We start from the raw sequence: 24,208 nt of genomic DNA, 5'->3' as shown, positions 1-24,208 counted from the left end.
AAATACACGTGCTAGATGAGTTTTTGTTTTGTTGTTTTAAAAGACCACCCCGAAAATATACACACACACACACGATTCCATCAACCGGTATCTCTGGTCGTAATCAGTCCTTCACTGACCAATCAGCATTCATTAGCAGAATGCTAGCGTGTTATGGGCAACAACAACACAACCTGTAAGAAATTGAAAGGACATAAGTACTCGTTCATTCAACTTTCGACCTATAACCCATGTTGAACTTGCAAAACCTACAATCAAATCTGAGATTTCTCAACGGCAATCGGGTGAAAGAGACAAATTTAGCTGTCTAGACCCATAGACTCCCATTCATTTTGCACTCATGGGCGATCGCCCCCAGTGGAACTCTGGTGGAACTACAACCAAAAGCCTAAGTCCCTCCCCTTCCGGTGGACCACCATGGGACCTTATTTCGGAAAAAAATATTGTATGGTAGTCAATGGCGAGAGACAACAAATATTATGATCTCGTTTGAATTGTGCCCTGAATTACACATATGATGTTTGTCAATTTAAAAGATAAATTTTAGTCAAGAAAGTCGCAGTTTGATGTAAAACTGTTGAGGTATAAGACAAAAAAAATACGTAATTACAAAGACTACAAACCCAAAAGGCGCACATGTAACGTCATACTTTTTCTCTCAATGAATGAAGCTAACTTTACTGAAGCTATAACGTCTTTCATTTTTCTATAGTCTTACATTATAACCGTAACGTTACGCCGTCATGCCGGAGTGTTTTGTACCAGACTGCACACATACGTACATAGTGCGAGACGAGAGATGTAGTTTATTGAGCGATTTTCTTTCTTGACTTTCATAATTATCTTTTAAATTGACAAACATCATATGTGTAATTCAGGGCACAGTTCAGACGGAATAAAAAGATAAGTTGTCTCTCGCCATTGACTACCATACATATTTTTTTTCCGAAATAAGGCCATGAGCCGGAGGGGAGGGACTTAGGCTGACTTAATAGGGAGTGGCCAGGCTCTCCGTAGACGGGCTCTACTACTATCTATGCTATCAACTAAAGCTCCCTGCACACCAGTTCAAACAGCTAATGCTAACTGCTAACCACTTAATCCAAATAATAGTTACAGCAGATAAACCATGCATATAAGCTTTATATTCATTAATTAACCAATTCAATGTTTTAACAACACTTAAACGTTTTCTTTTTAATTGTAGTTTAAATAAAGCATTTGACAACCAAAACACAGCAGAATAAACACGAACAACAAGCTAACATAACGTTACACCAGGGATTCAATGCTTAAAAGTACGACACGTGTCCAAACAGCGTTGCATTCTGCATTCAGCAAACATACCTGATTATCATGGTGCACCAATATTATCAATATATATATATATAATTTGACTATATTGCTTAAAAATACTTTAGAAAATTAGGGTGAGATACTACTGTTTACAACAGAAAGTATCGTAGCTCTTCAGCTTCCGTACGCCATGCGTTCTACGTATGACATCAGACGTAAATGACGTCAACAGAAATCACGTGAACTGATCAGACATGCGCAGATATTCGAGTTTGAGTTTCATAAAAGTAGCAATACAACATTATTACAACTTCTTTGTCAAATATAACACAATAAAGTTGATTAACTTATTTCCATTTTGGTCCTCGATTTTTTTTCTTTTACGAGACATTTTCATGACAAACCTTGCACAAAAAAAGAACTATCACAAAAACGCAAAATACACATATATCCAAAGATATAAATCCATCCAATCTAAAAACAATTTCTTCACTCTTATACTAAAACCAACATTATCCGTTAAAACCTTAATGTCCAATGGCAACTTATTTCACTCTGCGCACATGTCAATTCAAACGTCCTATTACCATACAAAGTCTAACAAACATAGATTCAGAACCATAATACTTTGTCTAGTAAAGTGTCCATGTCTTACATTAACTCGAGAGAAATAAGAGTTAAAATACACTGGGGCCCAATTATTAATAATTATAATAATTATAATAATTTTGTTGTATCATTTTTAGTTTCAGGAATGCTGAAGGTCACAAAATAAATTATTGAGAATAGTTTTAAGAAATAATTATTTTACTCATGTGGATAATGGACACTTTCAGCAGATTGGATGGTGACCTATTGAAAGACGGTTTTTTCAATAGGTCACCATCCAATCTGCTGAAAGTGTCCATTATCCACATGAGTAAAATAATTATTTCTTAAAACTATTCTCAATAATTTATTTTGTGACCTTTGTAACTTTGTCATCCACATACTGGATAAATCAGTCATTCATGAACAACACGCATACTCACGTTGACTTTGTACTAGACCTGTAGCAAAAACCTTTAAACTTTATTTATTTAAAAAACTAGCATATCTAGCTATACATTTAATTCGAGCATTAACTTTTCCTAAAAAATTCCAGGCCATACTTACACCACTTAAGTTATTATCCAGAACACAACCAATTGTGGTTAATTGCAATTGTGCAGATAATTGACCGATGTTATGTTTACAAGTACACAACCATCAACTTTATTTACTTAACCATCTACCTTCCTTAACTTATTTAGACCCAAAGAGAATAGATTCTGTTTTACTTCACCTTAACAAGCTCCTCATCTATAACTTCTCTTGTATTCTATTTGTCTCCTTATCTGCAACTACTAAAGCAGGATCATCTGCGTATAAAAACATATTACACTCAAACATCTCTTGGATATCATTTACATATAACAAAAATAAAAGAGGGCCAAGCACATCTGTAATCATCTGTCTGCACTTTAATTCATCAATAAATAACATGACAAAAAGCTAGACAAAAGTTTGACAAAATATTGGGCTACTTTCAATGAGAAATTAGAGAAGTTTGACATGTAATAATAAAAATAAGCTGATCTTTTCAGCAGGATGCTGTACTCATCCTTCTGTCTTATGTGATGTTTGATTCAAGATTCAAGTGGCTTTATTGACCTGGTAAAAAGCTTTACAAATTGCCAAAGCATTGCTAACATTAAATTACAGACATACATATTTACACACTAATAATACATACATTATAAATAACAATGAGATTGTAAAGGCAAAAAAGTACATAAAGATTTATATTGTTATTTAAATGTTATTCACTGTCGATGTTATTGTCCTCTTTTGTCATGGCCACCAGGTTTGCATTTCTCTTCTTATTGAAATATTATTCTGTATTGTACAAATTAGCTTTTTGTTTTGTGTGTCTCAAAGCATATTGTTTTGTATATTGTTTTAGTATGTGGGAAAAATGCTTTTGATGCCTGTTATCATCACACTGTAACATTCATCAAACATGCTGTATAATATATACAGTGTATTTGTGCACATACATGTACGTATGACAAACTCCTATACACTCCACTGCACACTGAACAAGCAAAAGACACAAGATAGTTTTACTTAATTCATATCTGTGTGTAGTTTGGTGTGTATGTGGGCTAATCATTTTATGTTTGTGTGTAGAGTTACTACGCAAAAACAAAATTTTTGGAAGAGTTAAAATAGTTTTGAATGTTGACAAAGCACATTAACATTTTGTAGTGTGGATCATTCATTGCGACATTCATCCTCATTCTCATGTTTAAGAATCTGTTATCTGCTTGATAAATCATTTATGCTACTGCTGCTCACTAACATGCTTTTAAAGCTATTGTTATCCAATTTGTTGGCCTTCAAACACCTTAAAAACACATATGTAGGTCCGAGAAGTCCAAATTTTCTCCCCCGAACCCCCCTAAGTTACCCAACAACCCAGCATGGTGTTTTTTAAACAAACGCCCCTGCCTGCAGCACTGTATAGCACAGAAAATAAACATTGTTGTGTTCTTTACTACTTTCTTAGATTGTTTGTGATAACAATGAATCATTCTTTCGGATATGAAATTTATATTTAAATATAAAAGTAGTTGAAAGTAGCTCATTTTTATTGTAATGAGCTATGACGCGGTTCAGCGGCAAAACGCCAGCAACCAATCGGATTATAGACGTCCTTTGCGCTGGCTGATTTATATCACATGAGCAATGGCTGAAATTACTCTCGTGGAGTGTGCATGCAACCTGAGCGGGCAGGGCACGCCTTGAGCTTGGTAAGCCAAGGCGATGGCATCCACTATCCAGTGGGCCATCCTCTGCTTGGAGACAGCCTTTCCCTTCTGCTGGCCTCCGTAACAGACAAAGAGCTGGTCTGAGGTCCTGATGCTTTGAGTTCTGTCCACGTACATACGCAGAGCGCAAACGGGACAGAGCAAAGCCAGGGCTGGGTCTGCCTCCTCCAGGGGCAGCGCTTGCAGGTTCACTACCTGATCTCTGAAAGGAGTGGTAGGAACCTTGGGCACATAGCCAGGCCGGGGTCTCAGTACAACATGGTTGTCACCCGGCCCGAACTCTAGGCACGATTCGTCGACCGAAAATGCTTGCAGGTCCCCTACCCTCTTGATCGAGGCCAGTGCAATCAGCAGCAAAGTCTTCAAGGAGAGAAGCTTTAAGTCTGCTGACTGCAGCGGCTTAAAGGGAGCATCCTGAAGTGCTCGAAGCACCAGGGAAAGGTCCCAAGAGGGTATGGAGGGAGGACAAGGAGGATTTAATCGTCTCGCCCCCCCCTAAGGAACCTGACGACCAGGTCGTGCTTTCCTACTGTTTTGCCATCTATGTGGTCATGATATGCTGAAATAGCAGCAGCATGTACTTTAAGGTAGAGGTGGGCGATATGGCAAAAATATAATATCACGATTTTTTTCAGGAAAATCACGATTCACGATTTTTATCACGATTCTTTTTTATGTTGGTTTTACTATTTTGTGACTGAGCATTACAGCCAAACTAATGTCCATATTTGTGACCCTGGATCACAAAACCAGTCTTAAGTAGCACGGGTATATTTGTGGCAATAGCCAACAAAACATTGTATGGGAAAAAATGATCAATTTTTCTTTTATGCCAAAAATCATCAGGATATTAAGTAAAGATCATGATCCATGAAGATATTTAGTAAATTTCCCACCTTAAATATATAAAAAATATATTTTTGTGAGTGGATGCAGCACAATCGCCTATAGAAATGGACAACTTTAAAGGCGATTTTCTCAATATTTCGATTTTTCTGCACCCTCAGTTTCCAGATTTTCAAATAGTTGTATCTTGGCCAAATATTGTCATATCCTAACAAACCTAATATCAATGGAAAGATTATGTATTCAGCTTTCAGATGATGTATAAATCTCAATTTAAAAAAAAATACACATAAGACTGATTTTGTGGTCCAGGGTCACATTTTAAAAACAAAGCCTTAGGTAACAAAATATAAAATAAAAAAGAATGGCAGACAGGGGCGAAGATAAAAAAATGTTGTCATTATTTTCTTTGTTATTAAATATTAAGATCAAAGATACACATTACACATACACAACTTAATATACAAATTAAATAAACAGTGCTTTATGTTTTCAGCTACAGTAGGTGTATTTAACAGTAGCATTGAAGAAAGTAATTCAATTAACAAATATGAAAATAAAACAAAACATAGACTTCACTGTATAAATTATACATTGATACTTATTAAAGCTACTATTAAAAGTTATCAGTCAAGAGCAGTGAGTGATTTTCTCTTTGCATTTTGTTGTTTTATTAACATTAAAGGGATAGTTCTCCTAAAAATTCAAATTGTCATATTTTACTCTCTCAAGTTGTTTTAAACTCGAATAAGTTTCTTTCTTCTGTTGAAAATAAGAGTTATTTGGAAGAATGTGGGTAACCAAACAGTTGATGTACCCCAGTGACTTCCATAGTATATTTTTCTCCTATGGAAGTCAATGGGGATCAGCTACTGCTTGGATAGCCACATTCTTCAAAATATTAATATTAGAAAAATATTAGAAAATATTAGAAGGAAATTAATACAGGTTTGGAACAACATTAGAGTGCGTAAATAATGAGAGAATTTTTCTTTTTGTGTGAACTATCCCTTTAAGGACAAGCGGCAGCGTGTTTACTATTACTACTGTCTCTTTAAGAGCTGCGCGCGACGCGTCTAATATACACGCATTTGACAAGCAGATTTTCTCTCAATTTTCTCAAGTTTGCTTTCACTTTAGACATAACCGACTTTGTTTATGTAAATCTTGTGTGTATTTAACAGTATTAGCACAATAAGACTCGAAAGATAACTTACTCCAATATCCAGGCGCTGGTAGACAGGCTTTTAGTGCATGTGAGCTTCACATGTAGGCGCTGAGAAACGCACACGTTAGAACAGTGCATCAGCAAGCAAATTAAATGTTTAACCGACAAGGCATTAAAGCACATGCAAATTATGAACTTTTGTGAACTGCAGTGTCCCGTTCCGCTGCGTTAACATTTTATGTGAATATACGTCGCGTTGTTCAGTATGTTGGGTCCAGAGGCGCCAGAACAGCAACTAATAGAATGCACGATACTAAGATATTTCTTCAAAAGCAGATCTTGGAGACATTTTAATCGTCCACGATCAAAAATCGTCATATCGCACACCCCTACTTTAAGGGTGGAGGGAGACAGCCTTCGCTCCAACCCTTGCTGCAAGAAGGAAAGCACTGACCCTATCGAACATCTTCGGGGCTCCTCTCTACAGGTGGAACACCACTCGACGAACATGTTCCACTTCAAGGCGTACGCACGTCTCGTAGACGGCGCTCACGCAGAAGTGATGGTGTTAAGTACCTCTGGGGGTAAGTCATCTAGAACCTCCGCGTCCCATCCAGGGACCAGACATGGAGTTTCCAGAGGTCCGGACGCGGGTGCCATAGGGTGCCCTGTCTCTGAGTCAGAAGATCCTTCCTCAGAGGAATGGGCCAGGGAGGGACTGTCACGAGGAGCATGAGTTCTGGGAACCAAGTCCGGGTGGGCCAATAGGGAGCCACCAGAAGGACCTGCTCCTCGTCCTCCCTGACTTTGCACAGGGTCTGTGCAAGTAGGCTCACTGGGGGAAATGCATATTTGCGGAGGCCCCAGGGCCAGCTGTGTGCCGGTGCATCCGTGCCGAGTGTTCCCTCGGTCAGGGAGTAAAACAACTGGCAGTGGGAGGTCTCTGGGGAGGCAAACAGGTCTACCTGAGCCTCTCCGAAATCTCTCCAGATCAGCTGAACCGCCTGGGGATGGAGTTGCCATTCTCCCGGGAGCACAGCTCGTGATAGCTCGTCGGCCACACGGTTGAGCACACCGGGGACATACATGGCTCGAAGCGACCTCAGATGCTTCTGACTCCAAAGGAGGAGATGGCAGGCGAGTTGCGACATGCGACGGGAGCGTAGACCACCTTGACGGTTGATGTACGCAACGGTCGCAGTGTTGTCCGTACGGACCAGCATGTCTCTGCCCTGAAGCGGCATTTTTAAGCGGCTCAGAGCGAGACGTACTGCAAGCAACTCGAGGCAGTTGATGTGCCAATACAGTTGGGGGCCCGTCCACACCCCTGATACTGCATGCCCGTTGTACGTGGCACCCCAGACGGTGGCAGAGGCATCTGTGAACTCCACAGCATGCCTGGACACCTGTTCCAAGGGGACTCCTGCCCGAAGGAACGAGGGGTCTGATCACGGACTGAAGGTCTGGTGGCACTCCGGTGTGATTGCCACCCGGTGAGTGCCGTGATGCCACGCCCATCTCGGGACTCGGCCGTGAAGCCAGTGCTGAAGCGGTCTCATATGAAGCAGCCCGAGCGGAGTTACCGCTGCTGCCGCTGACATATGCCCCAGGAGCCTCTGAAAGAATTTCAGTGGGACCGCCGTCCTGCCTTTGAACGTGTTCAAGCAGTTCAGCACCGACTGAGCGCGTTGCTCTGTGAGGCGCGCTGTCTGTGCGACCGAATCCAACTCCATACCGAGAAAAGAGATCCTCTGCACGGGGGTGACTTTGCTCTTTTCCCAGTTGACCTGAAGGCCCAGCTGGCTGAGGTGCCTGAGCACGAGGTCCCTGTGTTCGCATAACTGATCTAGAGAGTGTGCAAGTATGAGCCAGTCGTCGAGATAGTTGAGAATGCGAACGCCCTGTTCTCTCATGGGAACAAGGCCCCCCTCCGTGACTTTCGTGAATACACGGGGAGACAGGGCCAGCCCGAAGGGCAGGACCTTGTACTGATATGCTCGACCCTCGAACGCAAAGCGCAGAAACGGCCTGTGTCGAGGAAGAATCGAGACATGAAAGTACATGTCCTTCAGGTCGATCGCTGCAAACCACTCTTGGGGACGGATGCATTCGAAAATGCGTTTCTGCGTGAGCATTTTGAATGGTAGCTTGTGAAGGCTCCGACTCAAAACTCGCAGGTCCAAGATCGGTCGTAATCCACCACCTTTCTTGGGTACAATGAAGTAGGGACTGTAGTGCCCTGACCTCATATCGGCTGGAGGGACCGGCTCTATCTCCGATCTCCGCGCGCAAGACATGGGCATCGGCTGCTCTCACTGTAGTGGAGTGGATGGCCCAAAACTTGGGGGGACGCCGGGCGAACTGAATCGCATAGCCGAGCCTGATGGTCTGAATGAGCCAGCGAGACGGACTGGAGAGCGCTAACCAGGCTCGCAGAGACCGTACAAGCGGGACCAAAGGGACCGTAGGCGTACCCGAAGTGGGGCAGCGAGGTGGAACACAGGGGCTCGGCTTGGGAGGCTCTCTCTGGGAGGCGGCCCGTAGCGGAGTTTGAGTGGCCTGTGCTACACTTACCTGGTTCCACGAGGCCGGAGGTGCAGGAGGCGGCTTGGTTGCGTTCTCGAACTGCACACTGCTGCCTGCTGGCATTATAAGAGGTGGATGAGAATGGTGAGGATTCTCTCCCCCCACTGCTCTCCGGGCCCTATTCGGCCCCAGAGACGGAAGAAACTGCTCTTTTATTGAAAATTTGGGTACCACTGGTTTTGAGGCCAGCGGCAGAACAAAAACAAAAGGAAAACAAGGATTTTCCACCCGGCCCTCTTCAGGGGGATGGAGCGATGCGGTCATCGTCTCCTGGAGAGCAGTCCCTGCCATCTCTGGGTCGCCCGTCCTAGGGCCGCTTGTTCCTGGCTTTGCCGCCCTTCTTTGCGGGGTCCTGGATGGGCGGGGCGGCCCGCCTGCAACTGGCTCCACGGCGCCGTTTAGATGGAGGCTGCTGCGGCAGCGCAGGAGCAGGGGCAGACGCAGGAGGCCGCCCTCGGCGACGAGCAGACTGAGGAGCCGCAGGTGGTGGGGTGGGGGCAGCAGCTGGCCGGCGCGGCAGGATATGTCTGATGGCCTCAGTCTGCTTTTGTACAGCCGAGAACTGCTGGGCGAAGTTCTGGCAGTAAAAGGTGCCGTCCACGTCCCCGCAAGCTCCTCATGCACTTCCGGGAAGAAAGGCACTGGGGTGGGTTGCTGAAAACCAGCGCGCGCCACCCCGAGACACCAATCGTCCAACCTCGAGGGTTCGGGACACGGTGGAGGATTCCACACGAGCCCGACCCCGTTGGCGGCCCGGGAAAGCATGGCCATCATCTCCAGGTCCGTCTCAGGCACCGCTGGCACACCCGAAGGAGGTAGCGGTGCCGAGTCGTCATCCGCGGAGAAGTCTGACCCACCCTCCGATGCAGCGATCGACATCAGCCCCAAAGGAGACAACCGGTACACACCTCGAGGATGGTCCAGCTTTCTCCAATGGGGGCTCAACTGGCTGCAGAGCATGAGAGGGGTGAGGGCTCCTAGGGGGTTGGTTCCCCGAAGGAGACGCACTCACCGTGACCCTCAGGTCACCCATGTCACTGCCCGAAGCAACCCTCTGAGGAGGATTGGATCGAGGCAGAGGCACGGGGACTCCGCCCCTTTGCAGGAACGTGAGTCTCTACCGCAGTTCCGCGATGGTCATCTTCCCACAATGGGTACATGACTCATCCACAAACGCTGCCTCAGCGTGTTTAATGCCCAGACACACGAGGCAGCGTTTGTGACCATCCCGTGAGCTAGAGTTCTCAATGGGCCTGAAAATTACAACCCGACCCGACCCGGCCCGTGGCTTTTAAAGCCCGGACCCGATGTAACCAGACACATCAACATGAATTATCTGCCCGAACCCGGCCCGCGGCCCGCCTAATTTTTTTTTCTCATACACGTATTATCATGACCAGCAGACGCGAATTCAAATCAACCTTTAATGTTCACGCCTTTTAACAATACAAACAACTGAAACAATAAACTTTATGTGGTAGGAAAGCCCTTTACCTTCCTTTATAATGATATGTGGATCGTAAGCCAATTGGCTGTCACCATGGGGATATAAAGTGTGATAGACCTGTGTTTGAGGTCAACGTCATTTGTCGACGTCACTGATGCGCCGCAAACAGTACTGTGGCTGCTTCCGGCTGGCATCAGGTGTGGACATTAGAGAGTAAGCTCTTGATTGCTTGATTGCCATTTCTTCTCGTAAAGTGCGAGTCAGCTGTTCCGTTTCCTCGTGCGGGTCTCGCACTATTGCTGTGACGGCCGTTGTTTGGGTGTGTGCGCTCCTGATTATGCACGCATCATATTCGTCATTGGTGCTCTCCCTAAAACGTTGGAGAGCGTAAGCTGATTGCTTGATCGCCATTCCCTCTCGTATGGTTCAAATCAACGGATTTGTTTCTCATTCAGATCTCGCACTGCTGGTGCTAGTTGGGCGCGTTTCACGTCCTGCCCACGGATAACATTGCTGTTTTGTTTTGTGTTGATTTTGCTTTACATTTTCTATTTTCTTTTGTTTTGTTTAAGTCGTCTTTATTTATATTTGAATAGCAGTGATACTCTCTGCTCTTTGCCTTTGCATATTCTAATATAGTTTGTTTTTTTATTATTTGGTTTTCTATTTTGCAAAGAGCTTTATCTTTTTTGGGGTTTGTTTTGCAGTGCATTTATTTTGTGTGGCTTATTTGGTTTATCCTATTAAATGCAACTTTATTATTTTTCTTTTGATTTTTCTAGTTTGTATTTTGTTTTGCTGCTTAATTATTGTAAACTGATTGAGATCGGTTTGGTTTATTTTTCTGTAAACTGTTAAAACCAGTTTAGTGTATTTTCCAGCAAACTGTTGAGATCAGTTTGGTTTATTTTTCTGTAAACTAAAATCCATTGTCTTGCTTTTGCATTTCTTTAACTCTTTTTGTTTAATTTATTTGTTTAACTTATGATTCGTACTTTGAGGGCAAATAGGCCTTGCACATTTCTTTTCCAGCTTTGTTAATTCTTATTTTGGGTTTTGTTGTTTAATTTAAATCGACATAGGGCAATTCAGTGCTTTAATTATTCTGTGTGCATTTTTAGTGACTCTTATTAAGATTGCTCTGTTCTTGTGTCGCAGGATCTGGGTGCCAAAGGCAGGGAGGCCAGCTCTATTCCCTTCTAAGTGGTGGTGGTGTGTTGTTCACAGTGTGCCGTGTCCATCCGTGGAGTATGGTGTGAGTGCGTGTGTTTGCGTGCACTGGTGAAAGGAATGATTTCTCTGCTATAGGCAGCCTAATCTCTGATAGCCTGACCCTGCTGGCAAGCCCCAGTTAGCCGGTGTTCCTGTGACCTTCTTAGAGCCAAACCCTTATGATGAGCTGTGCTTGGCTGAGGCCTGATATATTTTAATGATTGTTTTAAAGTGATTGTGTAACTTAATAAAGTCAACCGTTTTGTATTGTTACCCATGTCTCTGAGCGATTATTGGTGAACGAACTTGCGTGTCCTTTTAGAGACACTAAATTCTCTGGGTGTAACTCCCTGAGTGGCGTAGTTGGCTAATTATCCTTCAAATCCACCTCCGGGTTGCCACATTCAAATATATAAATAGGCTGTAGTAGTGACGGTGAATTCACCTGCGGCAAGTTTACTTTTCACCAACTCCATCTTCTTCTCCAGGCTAAAGGCGTGCACGCAGCGGCGTCTGCTCCCGCCCCTCTCCATGATGCACGTAGCAGCCAGACTTTCTTTACGGTGAACAGCAGCGATGATTAATAAATGTTTTAGTTTTTTTACTGAGCAGAAAAAATTAAGTCCGAGGTCCGACCCGACCCGAGTCATTTGCTTATATTTTGGACGCGAACCCGGCCCGAACCCGCGGGTCCCGTCGGGTTTGTCGGGCCGACCCGACCCGTTGAGAACTCTACCGTGAGCCCACTCAGCCCAGGTAACAACCGCATCCAGAAACACACAGATAGAAGGTCATCTTTAAAAAGACGCTCTCTATCTGTGTAAGCTCGTTTAGGGACTGCTCTCACTGGTGCTGAAACACGCAGGGGAACAGTCACTGCGAACACAGACAGGAATGTGCACCTGTCTGTGCGCTGTCTCTCTCTCTTGCTGGCAGGTCTTACCAGCTGTAGAACAGCTTTTGAGCGCTCTGATGGCGCACCTTACCAGCTGTTATAACAGCTTTTTTTGTTTGCTCAGTATGTAAAACAAAAAAAGACAGCGAAAAAGAAGAGAGAAAGAAAAGAAGACTGCTCGCGCTGCCGTGCTGTAACGCCCGCACCGGGAAGGAGAGGTCCAGAAAGGCTCGTCTTTGAAGTCACACTCTCTGTAGAACACATCGAAGTGCTTGGCTCCGAAGCAAAAAGCTGAAGTGCAATCGCACCAGCTGCTAGTTAAATACCCGCGCTGCGAGGCTGCACAGCTGATGCAAATGATTGCACGCCAATGTGTATTGGCTTGTTTTAGTTTCACTCAAAGTAGATTGGCCTCTCTAGCGAGATTCCTATCTGTCGTTCGTGAGTGTGACCGACCGATAAGGGAACAGTTATTCTTTATATGTTATCTAAATTTCCAAATTCTTCTTAATATTTGTTGGTGTTTTAAAGGTCCCGTTCTTCGTGATCCCATGTTTAAAACTTTAGTTAGTGTGTAATGTTGCTGTTAGAGCATAAATAATATCTGTAAAATTATAAAGCTCAAAGTTCAATGCCAAGCGAGATATTTTATTTAACAGAAGTCGCCTACATCGAACGGCTCGTTTGGACTACATCCCTCTACTTCCTTCTTTAATGACATCACTAGAACAGTTTTTTGACTAACCTCCGCCCACAGGAATGCTCCCTCAACTCTACCGAAATTCGTTTATGTACTTGCGCACTTCTTATAACTTACTTTGTTTACTCAGCTCTTACGGTGATTTTCTGAAGTAAAACTGATGCTTCATCTTTTGTGTGATGTACAATAAACTTTATTAAACTCATCAGTATATGTTTGATCATCATTCGGACCTGAACCGAAACAGCAGACTTGTAGGCTATTAATAAATAATGGATACATACAAGCAGATGACAAATACGTAAAGGATAATCCACGGCTAGCCATGCATTAAAGGATTTTAATGCACGACGTAGAGGCGAAGAACCGCCCAACGCGAAGGGCACACACTAAAACAGCGCGTTTTTCTGAGCCCCAAAAAATGACAATTTAAACATGCTGTAAAAAATGATATGTTGGGTATTTTGAGCTGAAACTTCACATACACACTCTGGGGACATCAGAGACTTATTTTACATCTTGTGAAAAGGGGCATAATGCGGGACCTTTAATGTAGTTTTAAAGAGTACTTTAGATAGATGGCCATTTTTATCTGTATTCCATTTATAGCCTCTGCCTCATTGAGTAAAAGATTCTCATATTGGAAACGTAACACCTCAATTCTTCAACACAATGAGGTTCTCACTGAAATTGATAACTTAATTTCCTTCTTTTGTGCTAAATTTTATAATGATTTATATTCTTCTAAATTCTGCCAGAAATCCACCACAGATTTTTTTTTTTTTATTCCTTATCTCACATAAAACAAATTAATAAAGAAGATAGTAGCCTATTCGATGCACCTATTAATCTTTTAGAAATTGTTGAATCAATTAAAAATTAACAAATCCCCAGGTACTGATGAGCTATCTGCAGAGCTTTATAAAGCATTTAATCAAAGATTGGCACCTTTTTTACATAAAATGTTTTTTAGAGACTATTGAGAAAACAACATTTCCCCCCTCTTTATGTCAGGGGCTAATAACATTTATTCCCAAGCCCAATAAAGATCCCCTTTTAATAGAAAACTGGCGTCCAATTTCCTTATTGAATACTGATTATAAAACGATCGCCCTAGCAAAGAGACTAAAATCTATTCACACAATTTCTAATAATATACGCTTGACTTTAGATATGTTAGATTACTCAGACCTTATTTCCACGGATAGTTTTATCCTCTTTCTTGACTATTACAAAGCATTTGATTGTTTAGAACATGATTTTATGTTACAGGCCCTGCAAAGATTTGGTTTTAAGTAATTATTTTTGTAAATGTGTTAATATGCTTTATTGTAATGGGAATAGTTCTATTCGACTCAGTGACGGCAGTTCTAGATTTTCATTAAAGCGAGGTGGAAGACAAGGTTGCCCCATCTCCCCATACCCTTTTCTAATAGCTACACAATTTTTAAATCTACATATTAAAGAGAGCCCTGTGAAGGGAATTACCATAGATGGTACAGAATTAATTATTAGCCAACTGGCAGATGACTGCATTGTTTTTAAGAGATGCTTCTCAGATTCCAATAGCAACTGAGATAGCAACAGTAACTAAGGAGGCTGTGACTTACTGATAGGTCAATTAAATATAAATTTCCTATCCGAAAGAATGATTCATTGTTATCACAAACAATCAAAGACAGTAGTACAGAACACAACAATGTTTATTTTCTGTGCTATACAGTGCTGCAGGCAGGGGCGTTTGTTTCAAAAACACCAGACTGGGTTGTTGGGTAACTTAGGGGGGTTCGGGGGAGAAAATTTGGACTTCTCGGACCTACATATGTGTATTTTAAGGTGTTTGAAGGCCAACAAATTGGATAACAATAGCTTTAAAAGCATGTTAGTGAGCAGCAGTAGCATAAATGATTTATCAAGCAGATAACAGATTCTTAAACATGAGAATGAGGATGAATGTCGCAATGAATGATCCACACTACAAAATGTTAATGTGCTTTGTCAACATTCAAAACTATTTTAACTCTTCCAAAAAAATTTTTTTGCGTAGTAACTCTACACACAAACATAAAATGATTAGCCCACATACACACCAAACTACACACAGATATGAATTAAGTAAAACACTACTATCTTGTGTCTTTTGCTTGTTCAGTGTGCAGTGGAGTGTATAGGAGTTTGTCACACGTACATGTACTGTATGTGCACAAATACGCTGTATATATTATACAGTATGTTTGATGAATGTTACAGTTATTGAACTGAACTGTATCAAAACTGAAATGACTATTAACTGAATATATTTGCTCGGTGGCCAAGCTGCTTCTCAGGCGATTTTTTTTAATTTATTACTATTGTAAAGCTGCTGTGAAACAATATATTGTAGCTCATATATATGTATATATATATATATATATATATATATATATATATATATGCACTATAAACAGAAATTCAAGGGGGTAAAAATAATTTCTTTCTTTCTCAAAACTGAGTTTTGATTTCTATGTGATCAATTTATGTAAAAGTGTTTTAATCTAGTTTCCAAGGCCATCTCTTTGGAAATGTGTATGCTTTTCAGAAACAATAATTGTGGCTCAATGATTTCTGTTTGTCCCCCTAGCCCAGAATCCACTGTGATTGGTTCTATTTGTTTGTTTCTATGTACAGTACAAAAGTTCAATTACAAAATCAGGTCTTTATTTTTGAACCTTGTTACCAGAGTGGGGAACAAATAGAGGGGCGCTACAAACAGTTTATATAACAGTGATAAGATCTGTGCTAGATTATGGATGTATAGCATATGGGATGGCTGCAAAATCTCAGTAAGAGAAATTGGACAGAATTCAAGTGCAAGCATTGAGAATTTCCTGTAGGGAATATCCAACAACACCTATTGCAGCAATGCATGTAGAGATAAATGAAATGCCACTTGATATTAGAAGGCAACAGTTAATAGCAGTATATTGGACAAATATTAAGAGTCAGGATTAAGTACATCCAACAAATAATATAGGAATATGTTGGGAACAAGGAATGAATAAACAAAAGAGTTTTGGATGGTTTGTTGAAGGAGGTATTAAGGAGATGGGGATAAGCAAATATAGATGTGTACCAAGAGTGATGTACCCACATAACCCTTTATGGATTTTTCCTCAGCCAATAATAGATTTAACTTTACTGAAGATAAGACAAAAAGAAGGAAGTAGTGAGATGGAAGTAATGAGAACAAAGGAATATTAAGGGCTTAGAGGGGTGGTTGATTAAATTCACTTTTCTAACTTTAGTTAATGTGTTATGTTGCTGTTTGAGCATAAACAACATCTTCAAAGTTACGACGCTCAAAGTTCAAAGCAAGGGGAGATATTTACTTTTGCAGAAATTGTTTTTTTAAGGACTGGTAGGGGGTACACGACATTCCTCCCGGGTTAATGACATCACTAGCCCTAGCATTTACATAAACCCCAACCCCGGGAACATGATTTATAGATTATCATGACAGAATATGCTAATCAATGACTAGGAGATACACATAAGCTACATAAATTCATCAAGTAACCATTCAGAAATGTCCTTATGTTGCATTCTACATGTTGTCACTTCTTCTGGAGTCTCTCCATCATTGTCTGAATCTGTACAAAATGCGCTCATATATTCAGATTCGTATTCAGCAATAGTCAGTATTGATAACCAAAAGTCAGAATCAAGGCCAAACTTAGTAATGGAAATCCTTCAAAATCTCTTTGAGTTAAAACAAGGTAGAATAGAAGTATGTGGGTTCCAGCCCATGTGGGAATTAAAGGGGATGAAGAAGCAGCTAAATTAGCTAAGCAAGTAGATGACGAAATGGTAGAAATTGAGCTACCACATAAGAGAAATAAAATCAGTAATAAAAGAGAAAGTGATTAAAAAGTGGCAACAGTATTGGGATAATGAGACCAAAGGGAGACATTTATGCAATGCAAAAGAAAGTGGGAAAAGATGGAAAGAGTGGGAGAAATAGGAGAGAGGAACATATAATTACAAGATTAAGGATGGGACATACAGGTTTGAATAAAACATTACATCTAATATCTAAATGTGGACATGGTGAAACTGTAGAACATAAATTGTAAGGATTATGATGGATAAAGAGAAGTGCTAAGATAAGAAGATATGGAGGTAAGGAGTTAACATTAAAGACTAAATTAGACTCAGATATAGGAAATAGTACGGTAAAGGTGTTGTTTCAGTTTCTGAATAACACTTAATTAAGATAATGTAGGAGAAGTGTATATAAGAGAGGTAGAGGGTGCGGGTAAGATGCTGATATAGTTTGGGTAAAGGAAAGAATATCTGAAGATAAATAAGGATATAGTTAGTGAGTTATGGGAGTTAATGGGAATTGGGGTGGAAACTGGAGGAGCTGAACATGCTGTGTGTGTTGGTTGCGCGTATGTGTCTGTGTGAGATTATGTGCTGTATAGGTCACTTCTTCACATACTGCAATAAACATTAACTAAATTACATCAAAAATATTGTGCTAGTTTCACTGAAAAATAATTATGTTTGATATATATATAATAATAATAGCTGGTCTTTTCAGCAGGATGCTATACTTGTCTTTCCATCTGATGTGACGTCTGATCCAGTATTAGTGAAATGAACAGCAGTAAATGAGTAAATGTTCTCAGACTTACATGAGTATCTGAGTGAAGCTTCTTTCTTAAACTCCTCTGAGAAAACACTGTGTTCTGGATCCTGATCCTCAAGTGAAACATTTCTCTGAATGATGTCTCATATATTCCTGCTGTCACTGAGTCTTTAATACACACTCGTGCCTTGACTTTAGTTTATCGTCTCTGTAACAGCAGGACAAGAACACAGAGCTTCCAGCAACATCCTCATTCTGACCTGAGAAAAATTAAAGAGAGAGAATTGAAAACAATAGTGTTAAATTTTGTGATAAAATATATGTTTAAACAAATTAACAAATTAATCTTCTACAACAAAAAATTACCTGTTTTCTTTTTTATATTTGGTCTCAGTCCAGAAAGATCTTCCTCACAGTTCCTCTCTCTTGTTTTCATCCTGACAGACTGAACAATCTCTGAGAGACTGAGGCTGATATTGGGAGGAGAAAGAGACTGATGGGAGGAGGAAGAGACTGATGGGAGGAGAAAGAGACTGATGGGAGGAGGAAGAGACTGATGGGAGGAGAAAGAGACTGATGGGAGGAGGAAGAGACTGATGGGAGGAGGAAGAGACTGATGGGAGGAGAAAGAGACTGATGGGAGGAGGAAGAGACTGATGGGAGGAGAAAGAGACTGATGGGAGGAGGAAGAGACTGATGGGAGGAGAAAGAGACTGATGGGAGGAGGAAGAGACTGATGGGAGGAGGAAGAGACTGATGGGAGGAGAAAGAGACTGATGGGAGGAGAAAGAGACTGATGGGAGGAGGAAGAGACTGATGGGAGGAGGAAGAGTCTGGTGGGAGGAGAAACTCAGGATTGTTGTCAGACTAAGCGGGTAAGTGGACAAGTACAGTGTGTTTTGTAGTTTTGTTTATTCTGCATCCTCATTCTGGAGAGAGAAGGCAAAAAGAGAGAGAGAAAACAAAAGCTCACAGTCTAGTAATGAATTTGCCTGTCAAACTTTGTTTATAATCATACATTATCAGTTTGGTTGTGTGCTAATTCAGTTGAACTTTTTGAATTCATTGGCACACATTTGTTTTGCTGTATACGTCTATTCTTTTACATTATTATAATGTTAATAGATTCAAGATTCAAGTGGCTTCATTGGCCTGGTAAAAAGCTTTACATTGCCAAAGCATTGCTAACATTAAATTACAGACATGCATGTTCACACACAATAATAATACAAATATAATATTAATTCTTAATATTTTAATACTTTTATTTAATAATAGAATTGCGCTGCTTTCTCTCTGTTTCACCCTTTCTCAGCATGTGATTGGCTGTTCGCTACTGATGTCACACCTAAACTCCTAAACTCAGAATCAAAGCCTGAGTTGATAGAAAGCTGATGATCAGCATCATGGTACCAACAAAGCCTGGTTGGATTGGTTTGGTTTGGTTTTGTCAACTCGAAACTAATCCTGCAACCCTGAGTTTGTTCAACCATCATGGTACAGGCCACATGTTTGCATTTCTCTTCTTTTTGACACATTTTTCTGTATTGCATGTAATATCATTTTGTATTGTTTGTTTTGTATGTTTTTAGTAAATGGACAAAATGCTTTTGATGCCTATAATCATCATACTGTTTCTGAGATTCACACAGGCATTCAGTTTGATTTCTTCAATAGTTTGCACATTGACCTCATGCCATTCTCTGCTGTGTTTCATCACTTTATGTGGAAACTCAAACTTAACTCAGCTCTTCACATCATGCAGACGCAAGTCAAGCAACAAAGTGTAATATGTTTCCTCTGCTGCCCTCAAGAGGCTGTCAGCCATAAGAGCTGCAAAGTTTTTTTCTCTGGTGTGTGAGTGTTTATGAGGCGCGGGACTATGAGGCGAATGCCGAGAGCGTGCTCGACAGTGCGCGAGAGAGACCGAGTGTGTCCGAGAACGCGCTCGACAGTGCGCGAGAGAGACCGAGTGTGTCCGAGAACGCGCTCGACAGTGCGCGAGAGAGACCGAGTGTGTCCGAGAACGCGCTCGACAGTGCGCGAGAGAGACCGAGTGTGTCCGAGAACGCGCTCGACAGTGCGCGAGAGAGACCGAGTGTGTCCGAGAACGTGCTCGACAGTGCGCGAGAGAGACCGAGTGTGTCCGAGAACGCGCTCGACAGTGCGCGAGAGAGACCGAGTGTGTCCGAGAACGCGCTCGACAGTGCGCGACAGAGACCGAATGTGTCCGAGCATAAATACTTTATTTATAAATAAATTACACATATCAGCATTTGAATAATCTCTGTAGCATATTGGTATCATATGCAATGTTTTAATTAGTTTATATAACATAAACTCCAAAATAACCTGCAGGGAACGTTCAAACATATTTGTTTGACGGTTGTGAGCACGTATGGCAAACACGACTAGAATTTGGTTAAAATAACCTCTGATGATGACGTTCTCTGTATGTTATAAAAATAAACCCCCAAAAGATTATATTGTATTATTATTATTTATGTTGATACATTGTTCAGTATTATATTGAAAACACTTTTTGTTAAACTTACTATTGTGAGGAAGAAAGTACTTCAAGTAGGCTATACAGAATGTCTACCAGTTGTTAAGGTGTGTGAGTTTTATCATTTTAATTATATGCACTAGTGTATGTGTATGTATATTTTTATTAGGCTACTATTTATTTATTTTTGGTACATTTCTTAAGAAGCATAATTTATTTTTAGACTTATTTGTTGGCCAGTTGTGGTCTGTGCAATAAATATTAAAAGTTCTAAACCATCTATTGTTTTATTGTTGCACTATAGTAATGATACTATTTAAATATTTAAGTTAATAGGTGTCTCTCACATTGTCCCACCGCAACATTAAAATAGTGTAGATTAGTGTACAATGTTTTATAATAATAAGATGTTCTATTTAGTGTCAATTTCATTCATTTAACATTTCATATTGGGGGTATCCAAGAAATTTCTTATTTAAACTTTTTTTTTTTTTTTTTTTTAAGTAACGCAATAGTTACTTTCCCTGGTAATTAGTTACTTTTGTAATGATGTAATTCAGTTACTAACGCAGTTACTTTTTGTGAGAAGTAACTAGTAACTATAACTAATTACTTTTTTAAAGTAACTTACCCAACACTGCTGTTCAATTTAAATTTCACCCCGTCGAGGGTTATCTCTCATCATGCCGATCACAAATATTGATTTCTGTTGTGCACATTCCTTTTTTTTATTTTATTTTTTTATTGTCTACATATTTTATTCACATACACATACATATATTCATATGCACTTGAGATAATACAAAGAACAAAAAAATGATCATGCATGTGAACTGGTCCCCAAAGAAGCTATCTAAAGCTTATATTCGGGGGCCATGACAAACAAGGATGAAAGAAAATGAAAGATGTTACATTCGTCTGGCATTCGTTACGTTCCTCAGCCCCTCGAGCATTCTTGTCCAAACCCATCTCAAGAAAACTCTATGGGCCCTATTTTAACGATCTAAGCGCATGGTCTATATAGCACAGGGCACAAGTTCACTTAGGGCGTGTCCGAATCCACTTTTGCTAGTTTAATGACGGGACAAATGGTCGCCGCGCCCGGCGCATGGTCTAAAAGGGTTGTCCCTATTCTCATAATAAGTAATGGGTGTGTTTTGGGATTTACGTGCGTTAAACCAATCAGAGTCTCATTTTGTTAAAGCTCCGTCGGAGGACGTGTTAAATTCGTTTGTGAAGCAACAATTGTGGGAACTTGTAGAGCATTTTAAAATTGGTGATGTGGATAAAAAAATAAAGAAGAATGAACTTCGTTCTATTGTGAGACATTGTTTAATCGAAAATAATCTTTTGATTGTTTCCGCAAAGAAAAAACATGACGCTGAAATAGAAACTTTGTTAGATATTTTTTCAGGGTTGTCTTTCGAACAGAAAAAAGACATTTTGCAAATGCAACAGATTCACCATAGAGATTTGCTCATGGAAACTAAACGGTATGAGTTGGAGATTGAAAAATTAAGAACAGATAATTTACTCAAAGAACGCGAAATTGAATTTGCACCGAAAAAATTTGAATCTGAAAAATCAGAACGGGAGTTTCAGCTGCAAGCGGAGCATTTGCAATTAATAAAGGAGGGTATATTATCCCCAGAGGGTGGTGAAAAGTTACATTCGTCTGGCAGTTTTGACTTTGCCAGTAATTCAAGACCGCTCCCTAAATTCAACGAACATGACCCTGATGTTTTTTTCTCTTTATTTGAGACTATAGCGGAAGAGGGGAAATCGCCAAGTGCGGTCCAAGTTATTATGCTTCAAACTGTCATTACAGGCAAAGCACAGGAGGCATACGTAGCGCTTACGATGGAGAACAGAAGAAACTATGATAAGGTAAAAGTGACTATCCTAAAAGCGTATGAGTTGGTTCCTGAGGCATACCGCCAGCGTTTTAGGAATTGGAGAAAAGGTGACCAACAAACACATTCTGAGGTGGTAAGAGAACTTGTTTCACATTTTGATCGTTGTATTGCTTCCGATGTTGATAATTTTGAGAAGTTGCGTAACTTGGTTATTTTAGAACAATTTAAGAACATTGTACATGACTATATTGCTACATATAATAACGAAAAGAAGCCAAATGATGTGAGTGAAGCTGCAGTCTTGGCAGATGATTACATATTGACGCATAAAAATGTGTACCAAGAGGATCGACCAGGGCGTCAGTATGGTAACTTAAGTGAAAATAGGGCGGCATCAAGGAGATTTGAACAAACTTATGTTTCAAATTTTGAGAGAAAAGGTCGTGGGAGGAGTGACCGAGACAATTACTGTTTCAATGTTGGTCATTGGAAAAATAAGTGTCCTATTTTGGCCTCAAAGTTGAAATTTAGTCCAAAGAATAAGACAAAAGCAAATGTTAGTCCTGTATTGATGACGGAGACTACAGGAATTAATGATTTTGCGGGTAGTGCTTCTATGGAAGTAGGGAATGCAGTGTCTGAGTCAAAGAGTGACAGCACAAAACACTTTGCACCATTCATTACGCAGGGTTTTGTTTCTTTGATTAATTCTGATAAAAAAAAAGTTCCAGTTAAGATTTTGAGAGATACCGGAGATTCAGAATCCTTTATTCTTGAATCGGTCCTGCCTTTTTCTGATGCATCAAGTGAAGGGAAGAATGTTTTAATCAGGGGAATTGGATTACAAACTCTTTCTGTCCCTTTGCACAGGATAAACTTGACTTCGGAGTTGGTCTGTGGAGAAGTAACCCTGGGAGTGCGTCCATCATTGCCAGTGGATGGTGTCATGGTAATACTGGGGAATAATTTAGCTGGAGATAGGGTATGAACCAACACATGATCTCCCGGTATAAAAACACGGCATTCGGTATGTTTGTCAAAGTGTTTCTTCATTTTATCTTGTGCTCTGACAAGATTTTTCTGAGCACTCATTCCAGCTAAAAACAAACGTCTACAGAAACCATCTACATATTCCAACAAATTTTGAGGAGGATCCGTTTCACCCAATCCCTCCCTCAAAACAGAAAGAGGACCACGTACACTGTGACCAAACACAAGATCATTCGGGCTAAAACCCAAACTCTCTTGTTGTACCCCTCTAGCTGCAAGTAATAACCAGGGTAAACCCTCCTCCCAGTCGCGGTTCAACTCCACACAGTAAGCACGTAATAACGCTTTCAATGTTTGGTGAAACCGTTCAAGCACACCTTGACCTTTGGGCGTGATATGGGCTTGATTGATTGTGCTTAACCTTAATCACTCTCAAAATCTCAGCAAACATACGTGAAGTGAAATTAGACCCTTTATCGCTCTGAATAATCTTCGGTATCCCAAAAATAGAGATGAATTGGGTTAAAGCTTTCACAACTGCTTTAGTAGTAATTCTTCTGATCGGATAAGCTGCCGGGTATCGAGTTGCCTGACACATCACAGTCAGCAAATATACATTACCTGACTTAGATTTAGGTAATGGACCCACGCAGTCAATTATTAGATGCTCAAAGGGTTTACTTGTAACCGCAATAGGACACAGAGGCACTGGTCTCAAAGATTGATTAGGTTTCCCTGTTAACTGACATGTATGGCACGTTTTAATGAAGGCCGAAACATCCTTTTTCAAACATGGCCAATAAAACTGTCTCAAAACTCTGTTATACGTTTTATTTACTCCGAAATGACCAGCAACTTCACCATGTGAAATTCGCATTACCACCTCTCGAAATTGTTTTGGCACCACTACTTGAATTACAGATTCCTCCATTAAACCTTTTTCACAGGGAATACATTTCCTTGTATGTAGAGTTTTTTTTGTTACCTTCATCTGGCTCTCCTTTTTGCGCACGATTTACTGGTCCGTATACTGTTCTTCGAAAAATTACTGACCAAAATGATCAAATTGCAACTCCAAATCGGCAAAAGGCTAAACAGTGTTTTCACGTAAATTTACTTAAAGGAGAAGTTCACTTTTAAAAAAACTTTTGCTGATAATTTACTCACCCCCATGTCATCCAAGATGTCCATGTCTTTCTTTCTTCAGTCGAAAAGAAATTAAGG

The 24,208-nt window shown here is 40.7% G+C and overlaps 2 protein-coding genes and 1 long non-coding RNA gene across 6 annotated transcripts in view; 2 read left to right on the top strand and 1 right to left on the bottom strand.

Moving 5' to 3' along the window:
- The window catches only part of LOC309475523 (CD276 antigen homolog), a 61,253-nt gene that overhangs the window by 8,813 nt on the left and 28,232 nt on the right, over positions 1-24,208 (bottom strand). For 2 of the 4 annotated variants that reach the window (XM_082138355.1, XM_082138353.1), the window contains exons 1-2: positions 1,790-2,000; positions 1,348-1,660 (exon numbers count right to left, since the gene is read on the bottom strand). The exons of the other annotated variants lie outside the window; for them this stretch is intronic. In XM_082138355.1, the coding sequence (XP_081994481.1) occupies positions 1,348-1,358 (11 nt within the window). In that variant the 5' untranslated portion in view covers positions 1,359-1,660; positions 1,790-2,000. Of the gene's footprint in view, positions 1-1,347; positions 1,661-1,789; positions 2,001-24,208 lie in introns of those variants that run through there. 4 annotated transcript variants of the gene reach the window in all.
- Positions 1-24,208, top strand: part of LOC309475517 (uncharacterized protein) — a 174,914-nt gene that overhangs the window by 129,075 nt on the left and 21,631 nt on the right. The gene's annotated exons all lie outside the window — the stretch shown is intronic.
- Positions 4,067-5,484, top strand: LOC309475546. Its single transcript, XR_014197712.1, has 2 exons — positions 4,067-4,868; positions 5,307-5,484. It is a non-coding gene; the product is annotated as an uncharacterized lncRNA (long non-coding RNA).

Source organism: Leuciscus leuciscus (genome assembly GCF_965113295.1).
Source record: "Leuciscus leuciscus genome assembly, chromosome: 15".
In the NCBI taxonomy this organism is placed as follows: Eukaryota; Metazoa; Chordata; class Actinopteri; order Cypriniformes; family Leuciscidae; genus Leuciscus; species Leuciscus leuciscus.
The sequence above is the reverse complement of the archived record's forward strand: the minus strand, read 5'-3'. Positions and strand labels throughout refer to the sequence as shown.